Source organism: Perca fluviatilis, chromosome 8 (assembly GCF_010015445.1).
Source record: "Perca fluviatilis chromosome 8, GENO_Pfluv_1.0, whole genome shotgun sequence".
NCBI lineage: Eukaryota > Metazoa > Chordata > Actinopteri > Perciformes > Percidae > Perca > Perca fluviatilis.
The window spans coordinates 4,984,447-5,005,145 of record NC_053119.1 but is presented as its reverse complement, the minus strand read 5'-3'; the positions used below and the strand labels follow the sequence as shown (position 1 = coordinate 5,005,145).

The following is a 20,699-nucleotide window of genomic DNA, read 5'->3' as shown; positions in this document are numbered from 1 at the left end:
ACACACACACACAGACAGACACAAATTCACACACACACACACACACACACACACACACACACACACACACACACACACACACACACACACACAGACACACACACACACACATAGACAGACAGACAGACACACACACACACAGACACACACAAATTCACACACACACACACAAACACAGACAGACAGACACACACACACAGACACAAATTCACACACACACACACACACACACAGACACACACACACACACACACACACACACAGACACACACACAGACACACACACACAGACACACACAGACACACACAGGATCAGGTCATTTAAAGACATTTCAATCTTCTTCACTGCGATGATTTGCTGCTTTTCTTTGTGTTATGACAGTAAATCAGAAGTCTACAGGGTCTGGACTGTTGATCAGACTAAATCAGCTGTGGGATAGTGTGATGGATGTTTTTTCACTATTGTTATGATTATGATGATGATTTTTTTCCACAATAAAAATAGTTTGTTGCAAACTTTTTTTTTTACAAAACACTTTGGAATCAGAAATGCCTTTCTTCTCCTCCAATATTTTCATATCTTGTTAAATCTCTTTATTTTGTACATGTAATATCAAACATATCGGTGGGAAAAACGACCAGTCATCTCATGTTTTGTAACAAAAGTAATCTTTGGTAACAGTGCCTTTCTGTCTCAGCCAATCAGAGAGAAGGTGTCCTGTGAGGACGCCCGTGTAGGCCTTACTGATGCCTGAATGTAATAAAGTCATCGTAAACATAATTAAATGCGTGTACGTGTATTCAATTTGTAATATATCATTTTGTATAAAGAAGCGACCTTGTCCCGATGTAACCCCATCTTAGATTTAATAAATATAATTATCTTTGTAGTCATTTAAGTCAGGTATTCGAAGAGACAGTCGTACGGGCCTTTACATCATCCTCCCGTTGACATTTCACCATAGCATGTCACACCACCGTTGCTCTTATTCAATAACACTTATCGGTGCAACGCGATGAAGTTCAGGAGAGGAAATTAAACCAAACGTTGTGTGTTTTGGACTGAAAGACTTGGCACGCGGCACGGGGGAGGATGTCTCAGCTGCTGAGGCTTCTCTCGGCGGCCGCCCTGCCTCTCTGCCGGGCTGGAGGAGCCCGGGCTCGGCTGTCTGCGGTAACGGCACGACGGCTCTTCACAGCCGGATACCGAAGCTCTGTAGCCCCGGTAAGTGAAGGTGGAGGTTTTTTCAACTGTCTGTCAACGAAATGTAGGGGTATATCAGTGGTTTGATGACCCAGATTAACTCTCCACGTTTGTTGGAAGTTAGATTTAAACTATTATGTGTTTGACTCGAATAACGGGTGCCAAGCTAGCCCGTCTAACGTTACGTGCGAAACCCCACTGCAAAAGCATTCAATTCAGACGTCGTTTGCTTAATTTGAAGAATACAGAACGCTGTAAAACTAAAAACTTAAAACAAACCGCCTGATTACAAGCTGCTTTTTAATTCGGCATTAATCAAATCCAGCAAATAGCATATTTTCCAAGAAAAACAAGGACTTTGTGTGGGCACACAGCTCGCCACTACGCAGTGAACAAGCAGACTTTTTGGACATTGTAGGCAAGGGTCATATTTACGATTGTTAGTGAAATGTTGTCCTGTAATCAGGGGTATTCTGTCCATTTCAAAATAGGCCACTCAAGTAATACAACTATTAGCAAAAGTTCTTTTTTGAGGCTTTTCTCATAAAGCAAGCTAGCAACCCATCTAGCTGCTTAAGTTAGCTAACTGAGGCCTGGTTAAGTAAGCGTCTACTTCTCTACTATCGACCATTAAACGTGGTTTCATCATGCCAAAGCAGTGTTCTTCTGCACCAGTGTTGACTGAATGTCACTATACAGTTACACAAAGCATTGCATTTGTCCAATGTAGTTTTACAGTCAGGTTATTATTAACTGCCAGCTTATTATTGTCAACTTTCCTCCTCCCAAATTTGTGTTGTCTTTAAAGGATCAGAGGGTTAAGAGTTTTTTGGTATCAAATTACAATAGCCACATTCCCAAATGTGCATTGAAAGTAGTATTAGTAAATGGTGTAATATATGTTACGTATGTTATTTATTCATGCTGTTGCACATGTTATTTAATACGTATTTAATCACTGCTTAAGCACTTCTGATTAGACACTTACTACATGTCGTTGCTCTTGTACTTCGTTGTACAATGACAAAACAGTTGAATCTATTCTAATGTACTACTATGTTGAGCATTTCCATTAATCTGCAGTTAGAACAGCCTCTACTCTTTTGGGAAGACTTTTCATATTTGAATTATTGGTCGGACTCTATCTTTTTATTATTTCAATTGTAAGTTGTTGAACTGCAAACGTGAGACTGTTCTTCTAGAATATTTTAGACTCCTAATTTCATTCTATTTTAGCATAATAAAGAGGCGTTGTTTACTATATAGGCTGTGTATTTGGGTCATTACATTATCTGGGTCACATGACAGTGATCTAAAGATAAAGATGTATCCTGGGATTCATTCATTCTTTTGAAAATTTGACCGAAAGAGACAATTATATTGTTGTTTGCAATTCTTTCTGACACCGTTGATTGTACAGTGACATTTTGGATTCCTGTGGTCTTTCTCAGAATGGCTGTCGGACTCCGGCCGACTTCTTCTCCTGTCGCAGATTCCAGTCAGCTCAGCGGCGGCTGTACTCCACTGAGCCCAAAGGTGAGCGCCGCTGTGTGTCTACAGCATGACCCGTTCATGATGCAGCGGTACATCCCTGTTCATTCATCACCGCTCGTTAAATAGATTTTTTAAATTGTAAACAACTAGAGGCATAACGAAAATAAAACGTGACAAATAAACTGCTTGTAATTCTGTGACATTTACAAGGTTTCCGCTGGGTCCTAAAGTGCTCATATTCTGCTCATTTTCAGGTTCATAATTGTATTTAGAGGTTATATCAGAATAGGTTTACATGGTTTAATTTTCAAAAAACATATTTTTTGTTGTACTGCACATTGCTGCAGCTCCTCTTTTCACCCTGTGTGTTGAGCTCTCTGTTTTAGCTACAATTGTGTTTGAGTTTCAGATGGAAAAGGAGGAGCGGCCGGAGGAGGAGGAGGAGGAGGAGCAGCCGGAGGAGGAGGAGGAAGATCCTCAGGTGGAGGGAAGAGAGGAGGAAAAGACTGGTGGAGCCGAATGCAAAAGGTTTGTCAAGACTTCCACGAATGAAAATGACATAATAATTCACAATATCAGTATGAATTCTAAAGCTTTCACATAGGGCTGGGTAAGGTTTTAAAATGTCGATTTTCTGATTTAAAATCTTCATTTGAATGATCCGATGTTGAATTATTATGTTATCCAGAGATGAATCTTTTAGATGTTGGTATTTTATGTAGGGTTGGGTACCGAACTCCGTACTTTTTGGGTACCGACCGAATAATGTCGGTACCACCGTGGACTGATGCATGTTAAATCAAACGGTGCCAAATTTCGGTAGAGAGTGCATAAGTTTATCTGTCCTCTCTGCATGTTGACAGAGAGCAAGGGACACACACACACACACACATATATACATATACATACATATATATATATATATATATATATATATATATATATATAATAATAAACTTTTTTTTAAACGTTTTGTTGGATATATTTTTCACAGAAAACAATATTGGTTTGAAATTTTGCCAAACTGCTGCGTCACCCAGTTCCCAGTAAATCGCATCCATGTACAGCATGTCTTCATTACCTTACTTGTGTGTGTGTGTGTGTGTGTGTGTGTGTGTGTGTGTGTGTGTGTGTGTGTGTGTGTGTGTGTGTGTGTGTGTGTGTGTGTGTGTGTGTGTGTGTGTGTGTGTGTGTGTGTGTGTGTGTGTGTTCTTTTCTTTTCAGGGTGACTTCCCCTGGGACGAGAAGGATTTCCGTTACCTGGCGATCACCGTGGCCGGCGCCAGTTCGGCGCTGCTGTATTTCTACTTCAGAGACAACGGCCGAGAGATCAGCTGGAAGGACTTCGTCCACCGCTACGTGGGCCGGGGCATGGTGAGCGGGACATATCAACTGGTCGCACGTGAAATCTGACCGTCCGTAGAAACCAAACCAAATGAATACGACTGAGTTTAAAAGATGTATTAAAGCGCCCATATTCTGCTCATTTTCAGGTTCATAATTGTATTTTAAGGTTTTACCAGAATAGGTTTACATGGTTTAATTTTCAAAAAACACCATATTTTAGTTGTACTGCACAGCTCTCTCTCACTGCTGTAGATCTTCTTTTCACCCTGTGTTCAGGTCTCTGTTTTAGCTATAGAGTGAGACCTCTTTTCTTCTTCTGTACTATCTTTGATTGCACTCGCACATGCTCAGTAGCTCAGATCGTAGCTCATGTCAGCTAGCTCCATAGACAATAAAAGAACGGCTGTTTCTCCGACTTCAGTCAGTTACAAGGCAGGATCAGCTGGGAGACTTCTTCTAAACCAGGGAGCACATGGAAGTAGTTCTTTTGGAGATTATGGTGAACTTGTGTGTGTTGTAGCAGTGCTTTGCTATTGAGAACGAGGTAGCATATTAGCATTAGCATGCTAACGGTTGTGGTTAGCCAGCTCGTTTCGGATTGTGACGTCACAATCCGGACCAATTTTGACCAGCTCACCAGGAGACTGAAGGCAGGACACATTCAGAAACCATATCTCACTCAGAACACCATGGATGTTTTTTTTTCAAAGTGTGTATGTGTGTGGAAGCACCAGAGACACAAAAGAACACCCCAAATCACCAGAAAAAGTGATTATTTTTTTTTTTTCATAATATGGGCACTTTAACCACTGTAGTCTGCACACCTCGGAGAGTATACGAGAGAACGGGCTGCTCAAGAAACTGACTGAAGTAAAGTGGACGGTTCACATTAAAGGTGTTTAACCCTCCTGATGTCCTCGGGTCAAATTTGTGACCCCATTTTTTAAAAAGTTTCTATATACAGTCCTTCCAGAAAAATGAGTTTTTTTGTGATTGTTGCGGGGCAAAAATCCTTGATTATGCGGCACGTTTTCTTAAAAATTGTGATGGAATATGTGGGATATTTATGCGATGAAATTGCGGGAACTTGCAAAAACTGCGGTTTGATGAAAAAGAGAAAGAAAAGTGATTTCCCCAACACCTGCTTTTCGATGTTCACGTCGCGTAATTACGTCACTTCATAATGTTCCCATGGCAACAGGGGAAAATGGCTGATCTCGTGTGAAGTAAACCCAACATTTTTCAACTTTCTGTTAAGATATATTATGTGACCTTTTTGCAACGAAAAATGCGGGGATTATGAAATCATGCAATTTGTGCGGCGTATTTGAAATTTATGCGGCCCACCGCATAAATATGTGGACTTGGGCTGATTATGCGTCGAATTATGCGATCGCATAATGGCGTTTTTCCGGAGGGACTGTTATATCAAAAGTGGATTTCTTTCAACCAAATTGTCAAAAAAACAAAAACAATAACGTGGATGGTTCCATACAGCGCTCTTCACAAGTACAATAAATGATCAGTTCATTACTTTCATTGAATTTGGGTGTTTTTATTCAATTTTATAGCATTTGAAACAAAATTGATAAAGAACTTTTGAAAAGAGTGACAAAAGTGTCAGAGAAAAACCAACAAAACCGTAAAAAAAAAGCAAAAAAGGTAGCAAAAAATTACAAGCGCATCGAGAAAAGCGACTAAAGTGTCGCAGAAACACCAAATATTGAAAAAAAAAAATAAAAGAAATAAAAAAAGGTTTAAATTTTGACTCAGAAAAACCAAAAGTTGCACTGTCGACAGGAATAGAAGAGAATAGAATACACTTTATTGTCCCCGAGGGGAAATTTGTCTTGGACCACAGTGCCGCAATCCGTTGCTTCACAACACAAACAATATGTAACGTAAAAACATTCTCAAATTTAAAAAAAATAAAATGCAGTAAGATAAAATCAACATGAAAGTGAGATCAGCAGAGCGTCCTAAATGTAAATGGACTGCTTTTTATATAGCGCTTTTCTAGTCTTAACGACTACTTAAAGCGCTTTAACACAGTACAGGAACCATTCACCATTCACACACTGTGGCCGAGGCTGCCGTACAAGGTGCCACCTGCTCATCAGATAAACACTCACACACATTTACACTCCGATGGAGCAGCATCGGGGGTAACTCGGGGTTCAGTGTCTTGCCCAAGGACGCTTCGGCATGGAACTGCAGGGCCAGATCGAACCACCAGTCTTCCGATTGGCAGGCGACCTCTCTACCACTTAGCCACAGCCACCCCGTCCTAAGACACAAAGGTCACAAAAGAAGGACACACACGGCAGCACAGACAACACAACATCCTGAGAATTAACTGTAATAATTAAAGTGCGAAGTGCTGGTGTATTTACTGTTTACAAGATTTACTGTTGGAGTTCAGCAGCTCGACGGAGGTTGGAATGAACGATAACTAAATATCATATATTTATGCTTATTTATTAATTTACTGTTGGAGTTCAGCAGCTTGACGGAAGTTGGAATGAACGATAACTTCAGTCAAAACTTTTGGGAAGCCAACACGAGGGGTTGATGATGTATAATGTGTTTTTTGTGTCCAGGTGGAGCGGTTGGAGGTCGTCAACAAACAGTACGTCCGAGTCATCCTGGTGCCGGGCGCCGACGCCGACGCGGTGAGCCGACCAAACGCTAATCTGACTCTGAAGCAGAAAACTTTCAAATCAACATTTTTACACCTAATTTCTAAGAAGCTAAACTATATTTCTTTGCAAACAGACTGTGTGTAATGTTGAAATTTAAGCAACCAATGTGAAAATGGATCCAACAAATGTCCCACTTGTTGTTGTTGTTGTTGTTGTTGTTGACTCCTCATGTATTTAGTTTGTGAGCTAATTGTTCCGATCTGGATCTTCTCATCTGTGCAGTTGTATCAGTGTGTATATAATGGCTGTGTCTCAAACCGCCTGCTTGCACACTTCAAGCACTTAGTTTGAAGTATATCGTGTAGATAACGCAGAAAGTCAGCGCACTGAAAGTACCAGGATGTCCCCCAAAAAACTGTCAAAAAGTTCAGTGTGGAACGATGGACACTACGCGCACTAAATGGGCGCTATGTTGACTGCGCAGTGGAAAGGGGGAGGGACCAGGAACGTCAGCCGGCAGCTGATTGAACGAACGCGTCACGTGGGTCTGGCTTCTCCCGGATTTCACAACAGAACACAACGGGCGGCTCGTTCAGAATACAATCTCGAATTTTACAAAAATAGTTCACCGAAACGTGTTTCTGAAAACATTTTAAGAGAGAAATAGGCCGTGCAGTTCCTGAATCTTCATTTCAGATCAACAAATGTCAGTTTCAAAGATTTTCGTCAGATTTTCAGAGGCTGCGAGGCGAGCCGAGCGCTCGTCATTTCCGGTGAGTGTTTTAACGTAAGTGTTCAGTTTGGGACGATACCAACCATCCAGAGTGGGCGCTACGGCAGGAAGTGGTCAGTGCACATTAACAGTGGACTGACAGAAGTGTGCGGTTTGAGACACAGCCAATGACCCCAAAAAAGGCAATTTCTCCAAACAAATGAACAACACAGCATACAGCAAGATTTTGTACGGACTGAAAACATGTAGACGATGCTACTTTTTATGGTGCCTACTCTTTTTGTTGTTGTTGTTGTAATACACAATCTTTTTAACATGAAATCTGGTGTGACACCCTTCCCCCCGGACCCCCAGAGCTACGTTTGGTTCAACATCGGCAGCGTGGACACGTTTGAGAGGAACCTGGAGGCGGCGCAGCTGGAGCTCGGCCTGGAGCCCTCCCACCGACCAGCGGTGGTCTACAGCACCGAGAGCGACGGGTGGGTCCAACGCTCAACGCGCTCACCGTCGATGTACACTACCGGAGAAAAGTTTGGGGTCACTTAGAAATGTCGACTCCACTCCATTATAGACAGAATACCAGCTGATCTGAGTGGGTGGCTGATCTGTAATGCAATATCTACATTATCAGCAACCATTCATCCACTGTCCCAAAGGCACATTCTGTTTACTAATCAGTCCTTCCAGAAAAATGAGTTTTTTTGTGATTGTTGCGGGGCAAAAATCCTTGATTACGCGGCACGTTTTCTTAAAAAAATGCGATGGAATATGCTATATGATATTTAGGCAATTTTATGAGATGAAATTGCAGGAACTTGCAAAAACTGCGGTTTGATGAAAAAGAGAAAGAAAAGTGATTATTATTTTCAATGTCGATTAATGTGTGGATTATTTTCTGGATGAATGGATCAGTTGTTTGGTCTCTAAAATGTCAGAAAATAGGGCTGTGCAATTAATCGAAATTTAATCGTGATTATGATTTCGGCTCCCAACGATCACAAAAACAGAATAATCGAGAAGACAAGTATTTAGCTTATTACGTTTTGCAAATAACCTCCTTATTTTCTCTCGTGTTCTGAATAAAAAAATAAAGTTTAAATAGGAAAAGTATTAAGGCAAAGTTCAGTTTTTTTTATTGTTGATTTATTTAACTTTTTCCACTGTTTAAGTTCCATTATTGCAACATCTTTCCAGACGTTATTATTAATCGTGTTAAATTATTGTGATTTCAATATTTACCGAAATAATCGTGATTGTTTTTTTTCCATAATCGAGCAGCCCTATCAGAAAATGGTGAAAAAAGTAGATCCGTGTTTCCCAAAAAGGCCAAGAGGACGTCCTCAAATGTCTTGTTTTGTCCCCAACTTAAAGATATTCAGTTTACTGTCACAGAGGAGAGAAGAAACTAGAACAATATTCACATTTAGAGAAGTTAAACTTTTTTTAGCACCGATTAATTCAATCAGTTATCAAAATAGTTGGGGACTATTTTAACGGCTAATTGATTTAATGATTACAGCTCTAAATAACCTCTCACATACCAACGCTGGGCCCCGCCAACGATAACCTTCCTCCTCTCTTCTCGCAGCTCTTTCCTGATGAGCATGATACCGACCCTGCTGCTGATCAGCTTCCTGCTCTTCACTCTGCGGCGAGGACCAATGGGAGGAGGCCCCGGCGGCGGGAGGGGCGGGCCCTTCAGCATGAGCGAGTCGACGGCGAAGATGATGAAGGACAACATCGAGGTGAAGTTCAAGGACGTGGCCGGCTGCGAGGAGGCCAAGCTGGAGATCCTGGAGTTCGTCAACTTCCTGAAGAACCCAAAACAGTACCAGGACCTCGGGGCCAAGATCCCCAAGGTGAAGAGACAGACAGACAGAGACACACACGTAGACACACACACACACACGTAGACACACACACACACGTAGACACACACACACGTAGACACATAGACACACGTAGACACACACACACGTAGACACACACACATGTAGACACATAGACACACACACAGACACACACACAAACGTAGACACACACACACACACACACACACACACGTAGACACACACACACATGTAGACACACACACACGTAGACACATAGACACACACACCTAGACACATAGACACACACACACAATGTAGACACATAGACACAAAAATAATACACACGTAGACACACACACAGACACACACACACGTAGACACACACGTAGCAGACACACAGACACATACACACGTAAGACACAGACAGATCCTACAACGCACAGACACACAGCATTAGACAACGCACCACGTAGACAGCGCTACACACACGTGAACAGACCTTTCCACGTGAACACACACAACATTAGACAACCTTTACACACGTAGACAGACCTTTTACCTACATTAGACAGACCTTACACACGTAGACAGACCTTTTACAACAGACGTAGACACAGACACACACACCACGTAGACACACACACAGCGTAGACAGACAGCACACACACGTGAACACAGACACATACACACGTAGACACATGAACACACACAACGTGAACACATAGACACACTGCATGAACACACAGACACACATACATACAGACACACAGACACACACACACAACGTAGACACACAGACACACATACATACAGACACACACACACGTAGACACACAGACACACATACATACAGACACACAGACACACAGACACACATACATACAGACACACAGACACACACACACGTAGACACACAGACACACATACATACAGACACACAGACACACACACACACACAACACATTGACACACACAGACACACATACAGCTACAGACACACACAACACACACGTAGACACACAGACACACATACATACACAGACACACAGACACACACACAACATGAACCACACAAACACACACATTACACAGACACAATAAATAATAACACACACAAACACATACACACAGACACACAACACACATTACACACATCAATTACCAATAATAGACACACACAGACACCACACACAAAGACATACACACACACAGACACACACGTACGTCGGCACACAAACGGCAGTAGTGACAAAATGTAGACTGCGATGTAGGTGGATGATTTTTAACTAGATTTTAATGCTCTGCATTATGAATCCCATTTACATTTATTTCTGCCCACACGGACTCCCACAACACCACAAACCGAGACAAACCAGGTTCAGGACAAACATTCTCAAATAATACTTCAAAAGTCCAAATAAAAAGAATGCAAAATTACAATCTAATAAAAATAAATAGGTAATCCTGGTGTTAGACTTTCAGGAGGACAACAAAATTCATAATTATGGAAAAGAAATCCAAGTTTAGACTTGTGGTGTCACGATTTCGATCAGAAATCCATCGATTTTTGACCATCCAGTCAATTCGACTAATGAAATCAAAAGCAGGATCCGTAGTTCCCCAAGTATTTTTCTCTCTCTCTCTCTCTCCTACCCCGCCTACCCCGAAGGAAAAACCACAACAGACACAGCGTAGATTACTGGCTGCTAGCATGCAGCTAAAGGCACAGGGTAACATTAGCTTAGCGGTAGCCTGCGGCTGCTCTTCTCAGTGTATTATTATATGTATTCAGTTTACTGTCACAGAGGAGTGAGGAGTTAACGATATGTTAACTAGCGTCACGTGCTGTGATGCTTCAGTTGCCTGTAGCGTCTGTTTCGGAGCACCAGAGGGCAGCGCAGCCATTTCACTGGCGCTGAAATCGTCTTTCGGTCCGATGAATACAGCCCGTTTTTAAGGGGTTTCGCTACTCAAACCTAAAAACCAAGGGCTTTCAATGATAGTGATGTAGAACCTGAGAGATAACATTAGTGCTGCAACTAACTAAAAGTCTGTCGGTTATTTTCTGGAGCAGGGGTCACCAACGCGGTGCCCGCGGGCACCAGGTAGCCCCCAAGGACCACATGAGCAGCCCTCAGGCCTGTTCTAAAAATGAAAATTGAATATTGATATTATCTGTTTCCCACCTTGTTAAGTCATTGTTGATAATTATTGTGAGAAATCATTAACATGATCAGTGTCTTCACATAGATGAGCATCATTAATCATTAATAATCATATATAACTATCATTAATCATTAATAATCATATATAACTAAAGGCAAACTGAGCCCATTTGTTATTTCAGAAGAGTGTATCAAACTGGTAGCCCTTCGTATGACTCAGTACCCATGAAGTAGCTCTCAGTTTCAAAAAGGTTGGTGACCCCTGTTCTGGAGGAACGGATTAGTTGTTTGGTCTCTAAAATGTGGATCAGTGTTTCCCCAAAAAGCCCAAGATGATGTCCTCAAATGTCTTGTTTTAGCCACAACTCAAAGATGTTCAGTTTACTGTCCCAGAGGAGAGAAGAAAGGAGAACATATTCACATTTAACAAGCTGATATCAGAGAAGTTTTTCATAAGAAATGACTCCAATCGGTTATCAAAATAGTTGGTGATTCAGGCCCTGTTTACACGATGACGCTCGCGGGTGAAAACGACAAAATATTTTATCAGATGTGTTTTTCGTTTAGAAGGCAATGGCGTTTTTCGGAGCTTAAAAACACAAAAATGTGAAACCACCCTCCAGAGTGGAAATCTTAAACGCTCCACCAAGGTTAAAAAAACGCAAAAGTCTGCTCACGGTGGCTCTCGTCGCGTACGCGTTTTTAGGTCACAGGCAAGCAATAAATCCAAACTCTTACATCCAAGATTTATCCACTTGATGTCCATAATTTATAAATTTTTCGGTTATTGCTGCTGCTAGCTTCGATGCTAGCATCCATCTTGATGCTTTGCGAGAGCTTGTTGACGTTTTGTCAACCATACGCCCATATACACGCCCATATAAGGCATCCGAGGGAGAACAAAGATTGTTTTATTGTGAGGAGAGATCACTCGAAGTCAGAATACTAAGAGGCTACCACCTAGCCGCCTGGCGTGCATACTACATTGAATTTCACACATTTTTGCGTCCCCATATGCACGCAGATTCCCCCCCCCCCCAAAACGCTAGTCTAAACGCGGAATAAAAAGCGAGAACGCAGCGCCACTTTTGCGTTTTCTCTTCAGATGGTTTCTGTCTAAACATAGCCTAAATTTGGAGAATCGTGACACCCCGATAGATTGTTGAGCTTGCCTTCTTTTTTCAAACTTCATAGACAATATTGGCGAACGTAATCATAATTTATTAAACAACATAGAAGTAGTATTTAGTTTGTTGGGGGGTGACTAACGAAGTTCCTGAAGTTGTAACTTTGTGAGTTAAGTGTCTCGCCGCGTGTGTTCCCTAGGGCGCCGTGCTGTCCGGACCCCCCGGGACGGGGAAGACTCTGCTGGCCAAAGCTACCGCCGGAGAGGCCAACGTCCCCTTCATCACCGTCAACGGCTCCGAGTTCCTCGAGATGTTTGTGGGCGTCGGCCCGGCCAGGGTGAGCAAAAGAAACCAGATCACATCTCTTGTCAGACCCCAGGACCCCCGGTCCCCTTTCTTCCCTGCAAATTATTTTATATTGAGTACAGTATTTTAGGGATGCACCGAATCCAGATTTTTGGGGTTCGGCCGAATACCGAATCCACTGGTTACGATTCTGCTGAATCCGAGACCGAATCCTCCTCCCATCCTCAGTCCATTAACACAGTATATACAGTACAGGCCAAAAGTTTGGACACACCTTCTCATTCAATGTGTTTTCTTTATTTTCATGACTATTTACATTGTAGATTCTCACTGAAGGCATCAAAACTATGAATGAACACATATGGAATTATGTACTTAACAAAAAAGTGTGAAATAACTGAAAACATGTCTTATATTTTAGATTCTTCAAAGTAGCCGCCCTTTGCTTTTTGATAACTCTGCAAACCCTTGGTGTTCTCTCAATGAGCTTCATGAGGTAGTCACCTGAAATGGTTTTACCTTCACAGGGGGTGTGCCGCGTCAGGGTTAATTAGTGGAATTTTTTCCCCTTATTAATAAAAAGCAAAGGGTGGCTACTTTGAAGAATCTAAAATATAAGACATGTTTTCAGTTATTTCACACTTTTTTGTTAAGTACATAATTCCATATGTGTTCATTCATAGTTTTGATGCCTTCAGTGAGAATCTACAATGTAAATAGTCATGAAAATAAAAAGGAAACACATTGAATGAGAAGGTGTGTCCAAACTTTTGGCCTGTACTGTATATGAATGAAGCTAACAGCGTCCACAGCTGTGTATTTTTCATTTTATTAACCTGAAGTTGCTGCATTCTGGCTGCTGTCTGGAGATTCCTTCGTGCACAACTCGTATTCTTTCAGATGTTTCAGACCAGATGTTGTAACTGCGGCCATGTTGTGTATAGTTTAGGGTCCTCGCCACCACCAGACCAATCAGCATTGAACAGATTGAACATGTAGCTGGACTTAAATGGTCTTCTTTTGACTGAAAGTTCTGCCAAACAACAACTTTTTCTGCTCACCAGATCCATTTTCACTTTCTCCCAGCCGACTGCATTGAACGCTCCACCTACGTAAACAACTTCCCGTAATCAGCGGCGCCGTCACTACGGCAACCAGCGTAGCACAGGGTTCGGTTCGGTGGAAAGAAATTCTAAAAAAAAGCCCAATATTCGGCCGAATCGTGGATTCGGTGCATCCCTTCTATGTTTCAATATATGAAGCACGAACTGCTCCGGTGGATAGTTTAGGAGAAACAGCTGTGATGTTTTGTGTGAAAGCCGAGCGGCTGATTGGGGTTTTCCTCCTCCACAGGTGAGGGACATGTTCGCCATGGCGAGGAAGAACGCCCCCTGCATCCTCTTCATCGACGAGATCGACGCCGTCGGGAGGAAGAGGGGAGGCGGGAACTTTGGCGGTCAGAGCGAACAGGAGAACACGCTGAACCAGCTGCTGGTGGAGATGGACGGTACGACGCAACATCGTTGTATAACAACAAAAAAGTCTGGAGTGGTCAGGAGTTCAAACCCACGATGAAGCTGCTCTTTGGAAGGGGAACACGAATGTTCAAACGAGAAGAAAGGCCCAAGGCGCTCTTCTAGCTAAACGTTTTTAAAAGCCTTTTATTTAAATGGCTTTTTCATCTAGAAATCTTAGCCCATTAAAAATAGATTGGCAGCAGCCCATTCGTGGTGGCACAAAATAGGGTGACTCTTCAGCTTTTTGATTTTTAAGTTATGTTTTAAAGTCTCATGCCGTGATCACACTTTGCGTCTCTTTTGACAAGAAAAAAAAGTTGACTATGGCGCTTTGCGGTTTAAAAAAAACCTGGTATAAGAACAGCTGTTTTTCTGTTTTGCAGGTTTTAACACGGCGACTAACGTGGTGGTTCTGGCCGGAACCAACAGACCCGACATCCTGGATCCTGCACTGATGAGACCGGGACGCTTCGACCGACAGATCTACATAGGTAACGAGCTGACTGGTGAAACTGAAGGAGGCCTGAAATACACACCTATACATGCAGAGATGGAGAGATGTCAGAGTGAGTGGGCTGCTCAGCTGTCATTGCTCAGCTGCAAGTCCACACTCCGTACGGGGACTTGAACCTGTGACCCTCCGGTTCCCAACCCACCTCCCTACGGACTGAGCTACTGCCAACGTAAAATATAACCAAGCGGCGATTTGCGGGATTCAAACCCTTTCTCGGCTGGAATCGAACAGCCAACCTTCTGATTGTTAGGCAAACACTCTACCACCTGAGCTACCGATGCACTTCAACACAGCATGATGTTCATTAAGTAAATGATGGTCCCATTTATTTAAAAACCGACGATAAAGCAGGGGATGCTCTAGGACACGAGTCGAACTCAAGGTCAATTTAGGTTCACAATAAATGTTGGCCCGCCTTGTTGGGCGCCAAACCAAAAGGACGGGGAAATGTTCGCAAACTGCAATCACGAGTCACTCAAAGCCGAATTTGGCAGATTTGCCGACTTCCCGCACGACCAACGAGTTTGCATATTCGGGCCTACTTTTTAAAATGTAATCAGAATGCATGGTTTTGCTCACATCTATGATGACTAAGGAACTTTTTTTTTTTTTTTGCTGACGTTTTTACGACTTTATGTGAAAAAAGACTATACAAGACGTGCAATAATATAGTCAGATATATTAAAAATTATGACCATTAAAGTGTACTTGTCTGGCCCCCGATGTGATTCTCATTTTCCAGTGTGGACCTTTTGTGAAATTGAGTTTGACACCCCGGTTCTAGGACCTGTCAATCAAAAGGACAGAGGCTTAGCAATGCTAACCATGCTAACACTGTGTACGTCAAAATATATCTGAACTTGTACCAGTACCAAGAGTTTTGCGTTTTCATAACTCACTTCAGAAGGGTTAAAAATCGGCATCTTTCCTCCTTTTTACTGGCTATCATAAATCTAACCAGGTTATGTTTAGTCCATCATCAGTGTTAGCTAACAGATGAACAGATTTTTTTTTTTTTTAAAACACTTCAGCAAACCCAGAGTTGTAGACCAAAGTCCCGCACCTTTTTAAACCAATAGATTTATCCCAAATCCACATCTATCCTGTCGGCCCCCTCTTCCTTCCACACCAAGCGACTGATTCTGTAACTGAAGCAAAGTGTTCTGATGGTTTTAAATGGTATGTGGCAGCAGACTTAAGGGCTTTTCTTACCTCCCGTTTCCTCTTAGGTCCGCCCGACATTAAGGGCAGAGCGTCCATCTTTAAAGTCCACCTGCGTCCGATCAAACTGGACCCCAACATGGACAAAGACTTTCTCGCCAGGAAGATGGCTGCTGCCACGCCGGGATTCACCGGTACGTTCCTGCTGCATCGTCTGTCCCAGTTTAGTGTACTGTTTAGTGGTTGCTGTTCATTTGCTGTTCATTACATTTGTGTATTACGTTGCGAAAACATGGACATTTTGTTATGTGTCTTTTTTAAAAAGTCATGAAAAAGTTTAGAAATTGTGACAATATGTGGGATCCCTGATTTGAAAAAGGAGACTTCTGCTAGTTTGAAACACTTTAAAACCAAATGTTTTAAACCGGATCAGATTATAACATTAGCTGAAACACAAAGTAAACCTGCCTTTTGGTTTAAGAAGAGAAAATCAGCATTTCACATCTGCTAGCATGTCTATATTCATAAAGAATGTGTTTAGTGTTAAGCAAACTAGCTTTGAATGCTTGTTGACGGATGTATTTCACCAGGAGCCGACATCGCCAACGTCTGCAACGAGGCGGCGCTGATCGCCGCCCGACATCTGAACACGTCCGTCAACGGGAAACACTTCGAACAGGCCATCGACCGCGTCATCGGAGGTCAGTGTGGCGGCGCAAACTCACCCGACTTGCAACCGCCTCTCTTTGGTTTTACACTTTTGTGCGACATGTGTTCCTGTAATTGTTTTGTAATCTGCATCATGGTAAGTTCCCTATTTTTTTAAAGTTTTTTTTTTTTGACTCCTTTTGTCCCCAATTTTTATAGCATTTAAAAAAAAAGGTGACAAAAATGTCGGAAAAAGCTTTAAAAACGTGGGGGGGAATGAAAACATCGAAAGGCACAGAAAAAAATCTACAAAAACTTTGAATATCGTAACCAAACAAATCTCAAACAGCGACACAAAAAAATTTGAACCGGTAAGAACAAAAACTTGCATGGTCGAAGGGTACACAATACAAGGGTTAAAGTTAGTTTATTGACATTGAAGAACAATCCAGTGTGGTGCCGCAAACTCACCAAACTAACAAACTCCTCTTTACAATTTTATGTTAAATGTTCATGTAATTATTTAATAATTACTTTGTTGGATTGACTTTTTAACCCTTGCGTTGAGCTTCGGATCCCCGGTGACCCTGTCGACTAATGAGTAGTAAGTAGGAGTAGTAGTAGTAGGAGTAGGAGTAGGAGTAGTAGTAGTAGTAGTAGTACACAACAGCAGAACAAGGACAGGTTTGTTTGTGATGCCATCAGACACCAGTTTATACGTTGTGTTTCCAGGTCTGGAGAAGAAGACTCAGGTGCTGCAGCCGTCAGAGAAGAAGACGGTAGCGTACCACGAGGCGGGCCACGCCATCGTGGGCTGGTTCCTGCAGCATGCCGACCCGCTGCTGAAGGTACGTCTCGTAGAAAATCAAAAAAAAAGGCCCGAACGTGCTTTAACCCCCGGGTGTCCTGTTACTAAGTTTCTACATCAGAGATTCTTCATCAGGATTTGTGATCGGTCTTGTTGTTTTGTTAGACGTTGTCATGTTTTTACTGTTGGATTTAAATTGTGCCCTGCCTAGGGACTGCAGATGTAAATTAGCCTAAGGCTAACTCTGGTACAATACCTCAAAGCCTGTACTTGTACTGGAAATGTTGCACCAGACTACACACAGAGAGAGAGAGAGAGAGAGAGAGATAGAAAGGTAGCGTTGGCTACCGAATTCCACCTCCCAGTATCTGTTCAAATGTGAACCGTACACGACTCTAGTTCTTGGAGGAGGATTGTTGTACTACCCGGTGTCCTGTGTGTGTGTGCGTGCAGGTGTCGATCATCCCGCGGGGGAAGGGCCTGGGCTACGCTCAGTACCTGCCCAGAGAGCAGTACCTGTACAGCAAGGAGCAGCTGTTCGACAGGATGTGCATGATGCTCGGAGGCCGCGTGGCCGAGCAGGTCTTCTTCGGCAAGATCACCACCGGAGCTCAGGACGACCTGAAGAAGATCACGCAGTCCGCCTACGCTCAGGTACCGCACACACACACACACACACACACACACACACACACACACACACACACACACACACAGACACACACAGAGACACACACAGAGACACATACAGTACAGGCCAACAGTTTGGACACACCTTCTCATTCAATGTGTTTCCTTTTTATTTTCATGACTATTTACATTGTAGATTCTCACTGAAGGCATCAAAACTATGAATGAACACATATGGAATTATGTACTTAACAAAAAAGTGTGAAATAACTGAAAACATGTCTCATATTTTAGATTCTTCAAAGTAGCCACCCTTTGCTTTTTTTATTAATAAGGGAAAAACTTCCACTAATGAACCCTGACAAAGCACACCTGTGAAGGTAAAACCATTTCAGGTGACTACCTCATGAAGCTCATTGAGAGAACACCAAGGGTTTGCAGAGTTATCAAAAAAAGCAAATGTATAGTCATTTTGAGATTTAACGTAGCAGTGTAGACGTAGCCTGAGTGTGTTTCTTGCCCGGCCCCCCTCCAGGTGGTGCAGTTTGGGATGAGCGAGAAGGTGGGGCAGGTGTCGTTCGACCTGCCCCGGCAGGGCGAGATGGTGCTGGAGAAGCCGTACAGCGAGGCCACGTCGGAGCTGATCGACCAGGAGGTCCGGGAGCTGGTGGAGCGGGCGTACCAGAGAACCCTGGAGCTCATCCAGGACAAGAAGGAGCTGGTGGAGATGGTGAGACCCTCCAACGCAACCTTTCTCGACACGTTTTAGTAGCAATATTTGGTGCGATTACTTCCCGCTGCCTCTAGATAGCAGCACGCCCAGAATGCACCTGAACACACCTCCATGTAAGACCAGCACGCCCATGGGCGCACAGATGGCCAGGTGCAGGATATTTTATATATATTTATATTTGTGTATTATATGTAAGGCTGCGTACTGAGTTCAATACTTTTAGGGACCGACCGAATTGCCTCAGGTATCGAAAAATGCCTCGTCATTCAATACCCAATAAGGTCTTTATAAAAGAGACTTCAGATACAGTATTAGGGGACCACTAAGGTCTATATAAAAGAGACTTCAGATACAGTATTAGGGGACCACTAAGGTCTATATAAAAGAGACTTCAGATACAGTATTAGGGGACCACTAAGGTCTATATAAAAGAGACTTCAGATACAGTATTAGGGGACCACTAAGGCCTATATAAAAGAGACTTCAGATACAGTATTAGGGGACCACTAAGGTCTATATAAAAGAGACTTCAGATACAGTATTAGGAGACCACTAAGGTCTATATAAAAGAGACTTCAGATACAGTATTAGGGGACCACTAAGGTCTATATAAAAGAGACTTCAGATACAGTATTAGGGGACCACTAAGGTCTATATAAAAGAGACTTCAGATACAGTATTAGGGGACCACTAAGGCCTATATAAAAGAGACTTCAGATACAGTATTAGGGGACCACTAAGGCCTATATAAAAGACTTCAGATACAGTATTAGGGGACCACTAAGGCCTATATAAAAGACTTCAGATACAGTATTAGGGGACCACTAAGGTCTATATGAAAGAGACTTCAGATACAGTATTAGGGGACCACTAAGGTCTATATAAAAGAGACTTCAGATACAGTATTAGGGGACCACTAAGGTCTATATAAAAGCATCCAAAGAGCACCATGTCATGGGACCTTTGTAACTTCTACTAAAACTACTAAATAATGTGTACGTTTAGAGATGGATATGAGATTTGGTTAAAACAGTTGGTTTGTCTCTCCCAGACCTTTTTTATCTCTTTTTTTTTTTTTTTTTGCTCTTTGCTTTACCATTCATGGATAATCATGTCGAGCAGCATAAAGACTTGCTGTCCAAAGGGGTTTCTTTTTCTTTACCTATCTAAAAAGCAAATCCAAGAATCTTCAGTGTGTCGACACACAAGGACACACGCACAGGGAATTCCTGGAGGTATTTTTACTATAAAAAGTGGTATTAAAGTTGTAGATTTTTGGCAAGAACTCGCAGAATTCATCCCCTGATTTGTTCCCCCTCTCAGGTGGGGAAGCGTCTCCTGGAGAAGGAGGTCCTGGACAAGGCGGACATGTTGGAGCTGCTGGGCCCGCGGCCGTTCGAGGAGAAGTCGACGTACGAGGAGTTTGTGGAGGGGACCGGCAGCTTCGAGGAGGACACCAGCCTGCCGGAGGGACTCAAAGACTGGAACCAGGAGAGAGGAGGGGGGGAGGCGGAGGACGCGGGACCAGCTCCGGACAAACAGCTGGCCGCGTAGAGACGCCAGGCCGGGACACTCGGATAAGAAACGAACGCTGCAGAAAAAAAACTCAACAACTCAACACGGACTTTTACAGAGCCTCGGAGGGTCGACTAGTTCCACAAATTCATGCCCTGATGTGACTTTGTTTCCCGACACGTAAACGACTAAATCCATTACAGAAAAGTTCTCAATTTCATCCAATCTGTCTCCCACAACACTAACTATGGACCCCCCTGGATGTGATTTTGGGCCGACACACGTGGATATATTTCTGGATTTGATTGTTTAAAGGGATACTC

General features: G+C 42.7%; 1 protein-coding gene across 1 annotated transcript; it reads left to right on the top strand.

Annotated features, from left to right (window-relative positions):
* Window positions 1-941: 941 nt before the first annotated feature.
* afg3l1 (AFG3-like AAA ATPase 1) lies at window positions 942-20,466 on the top strand. The gene is made up of 16 exons (XM_039809085.1): window positions 942-1,225; window positions 2,656-2,740; window positions 3,108-3,226; window positions 3,923-4,072; window positions 6,646-6,717; window positions 7,775-7,899; window positions 9,009-9,279; window positions 12,744-12,881; window positions 14,204-14,357; window positions 14,751-14,858; window positions 16,111-16,236; window positions 16,633-16,743; window positions 17,423-17,538; window positions 17,952-18,152; window positions 18,664-18,858; window positions 20,185-20,466. The coding sequence occupies exons 1-16, from the start codon at window positions 1,094-1,096 to the stop codon at window positions 20,413-20,415; spliced, it is 2,334 nt and encodes a 777-aa protein (XP_039665019.1). The 5' UTR covers window positions 942-1,093; the 3' UTR covers window positions 20,416-20,466.
* The last annotated feature ends 233 nt before the right edge of the window (window positions 20,467-20,699 follow it).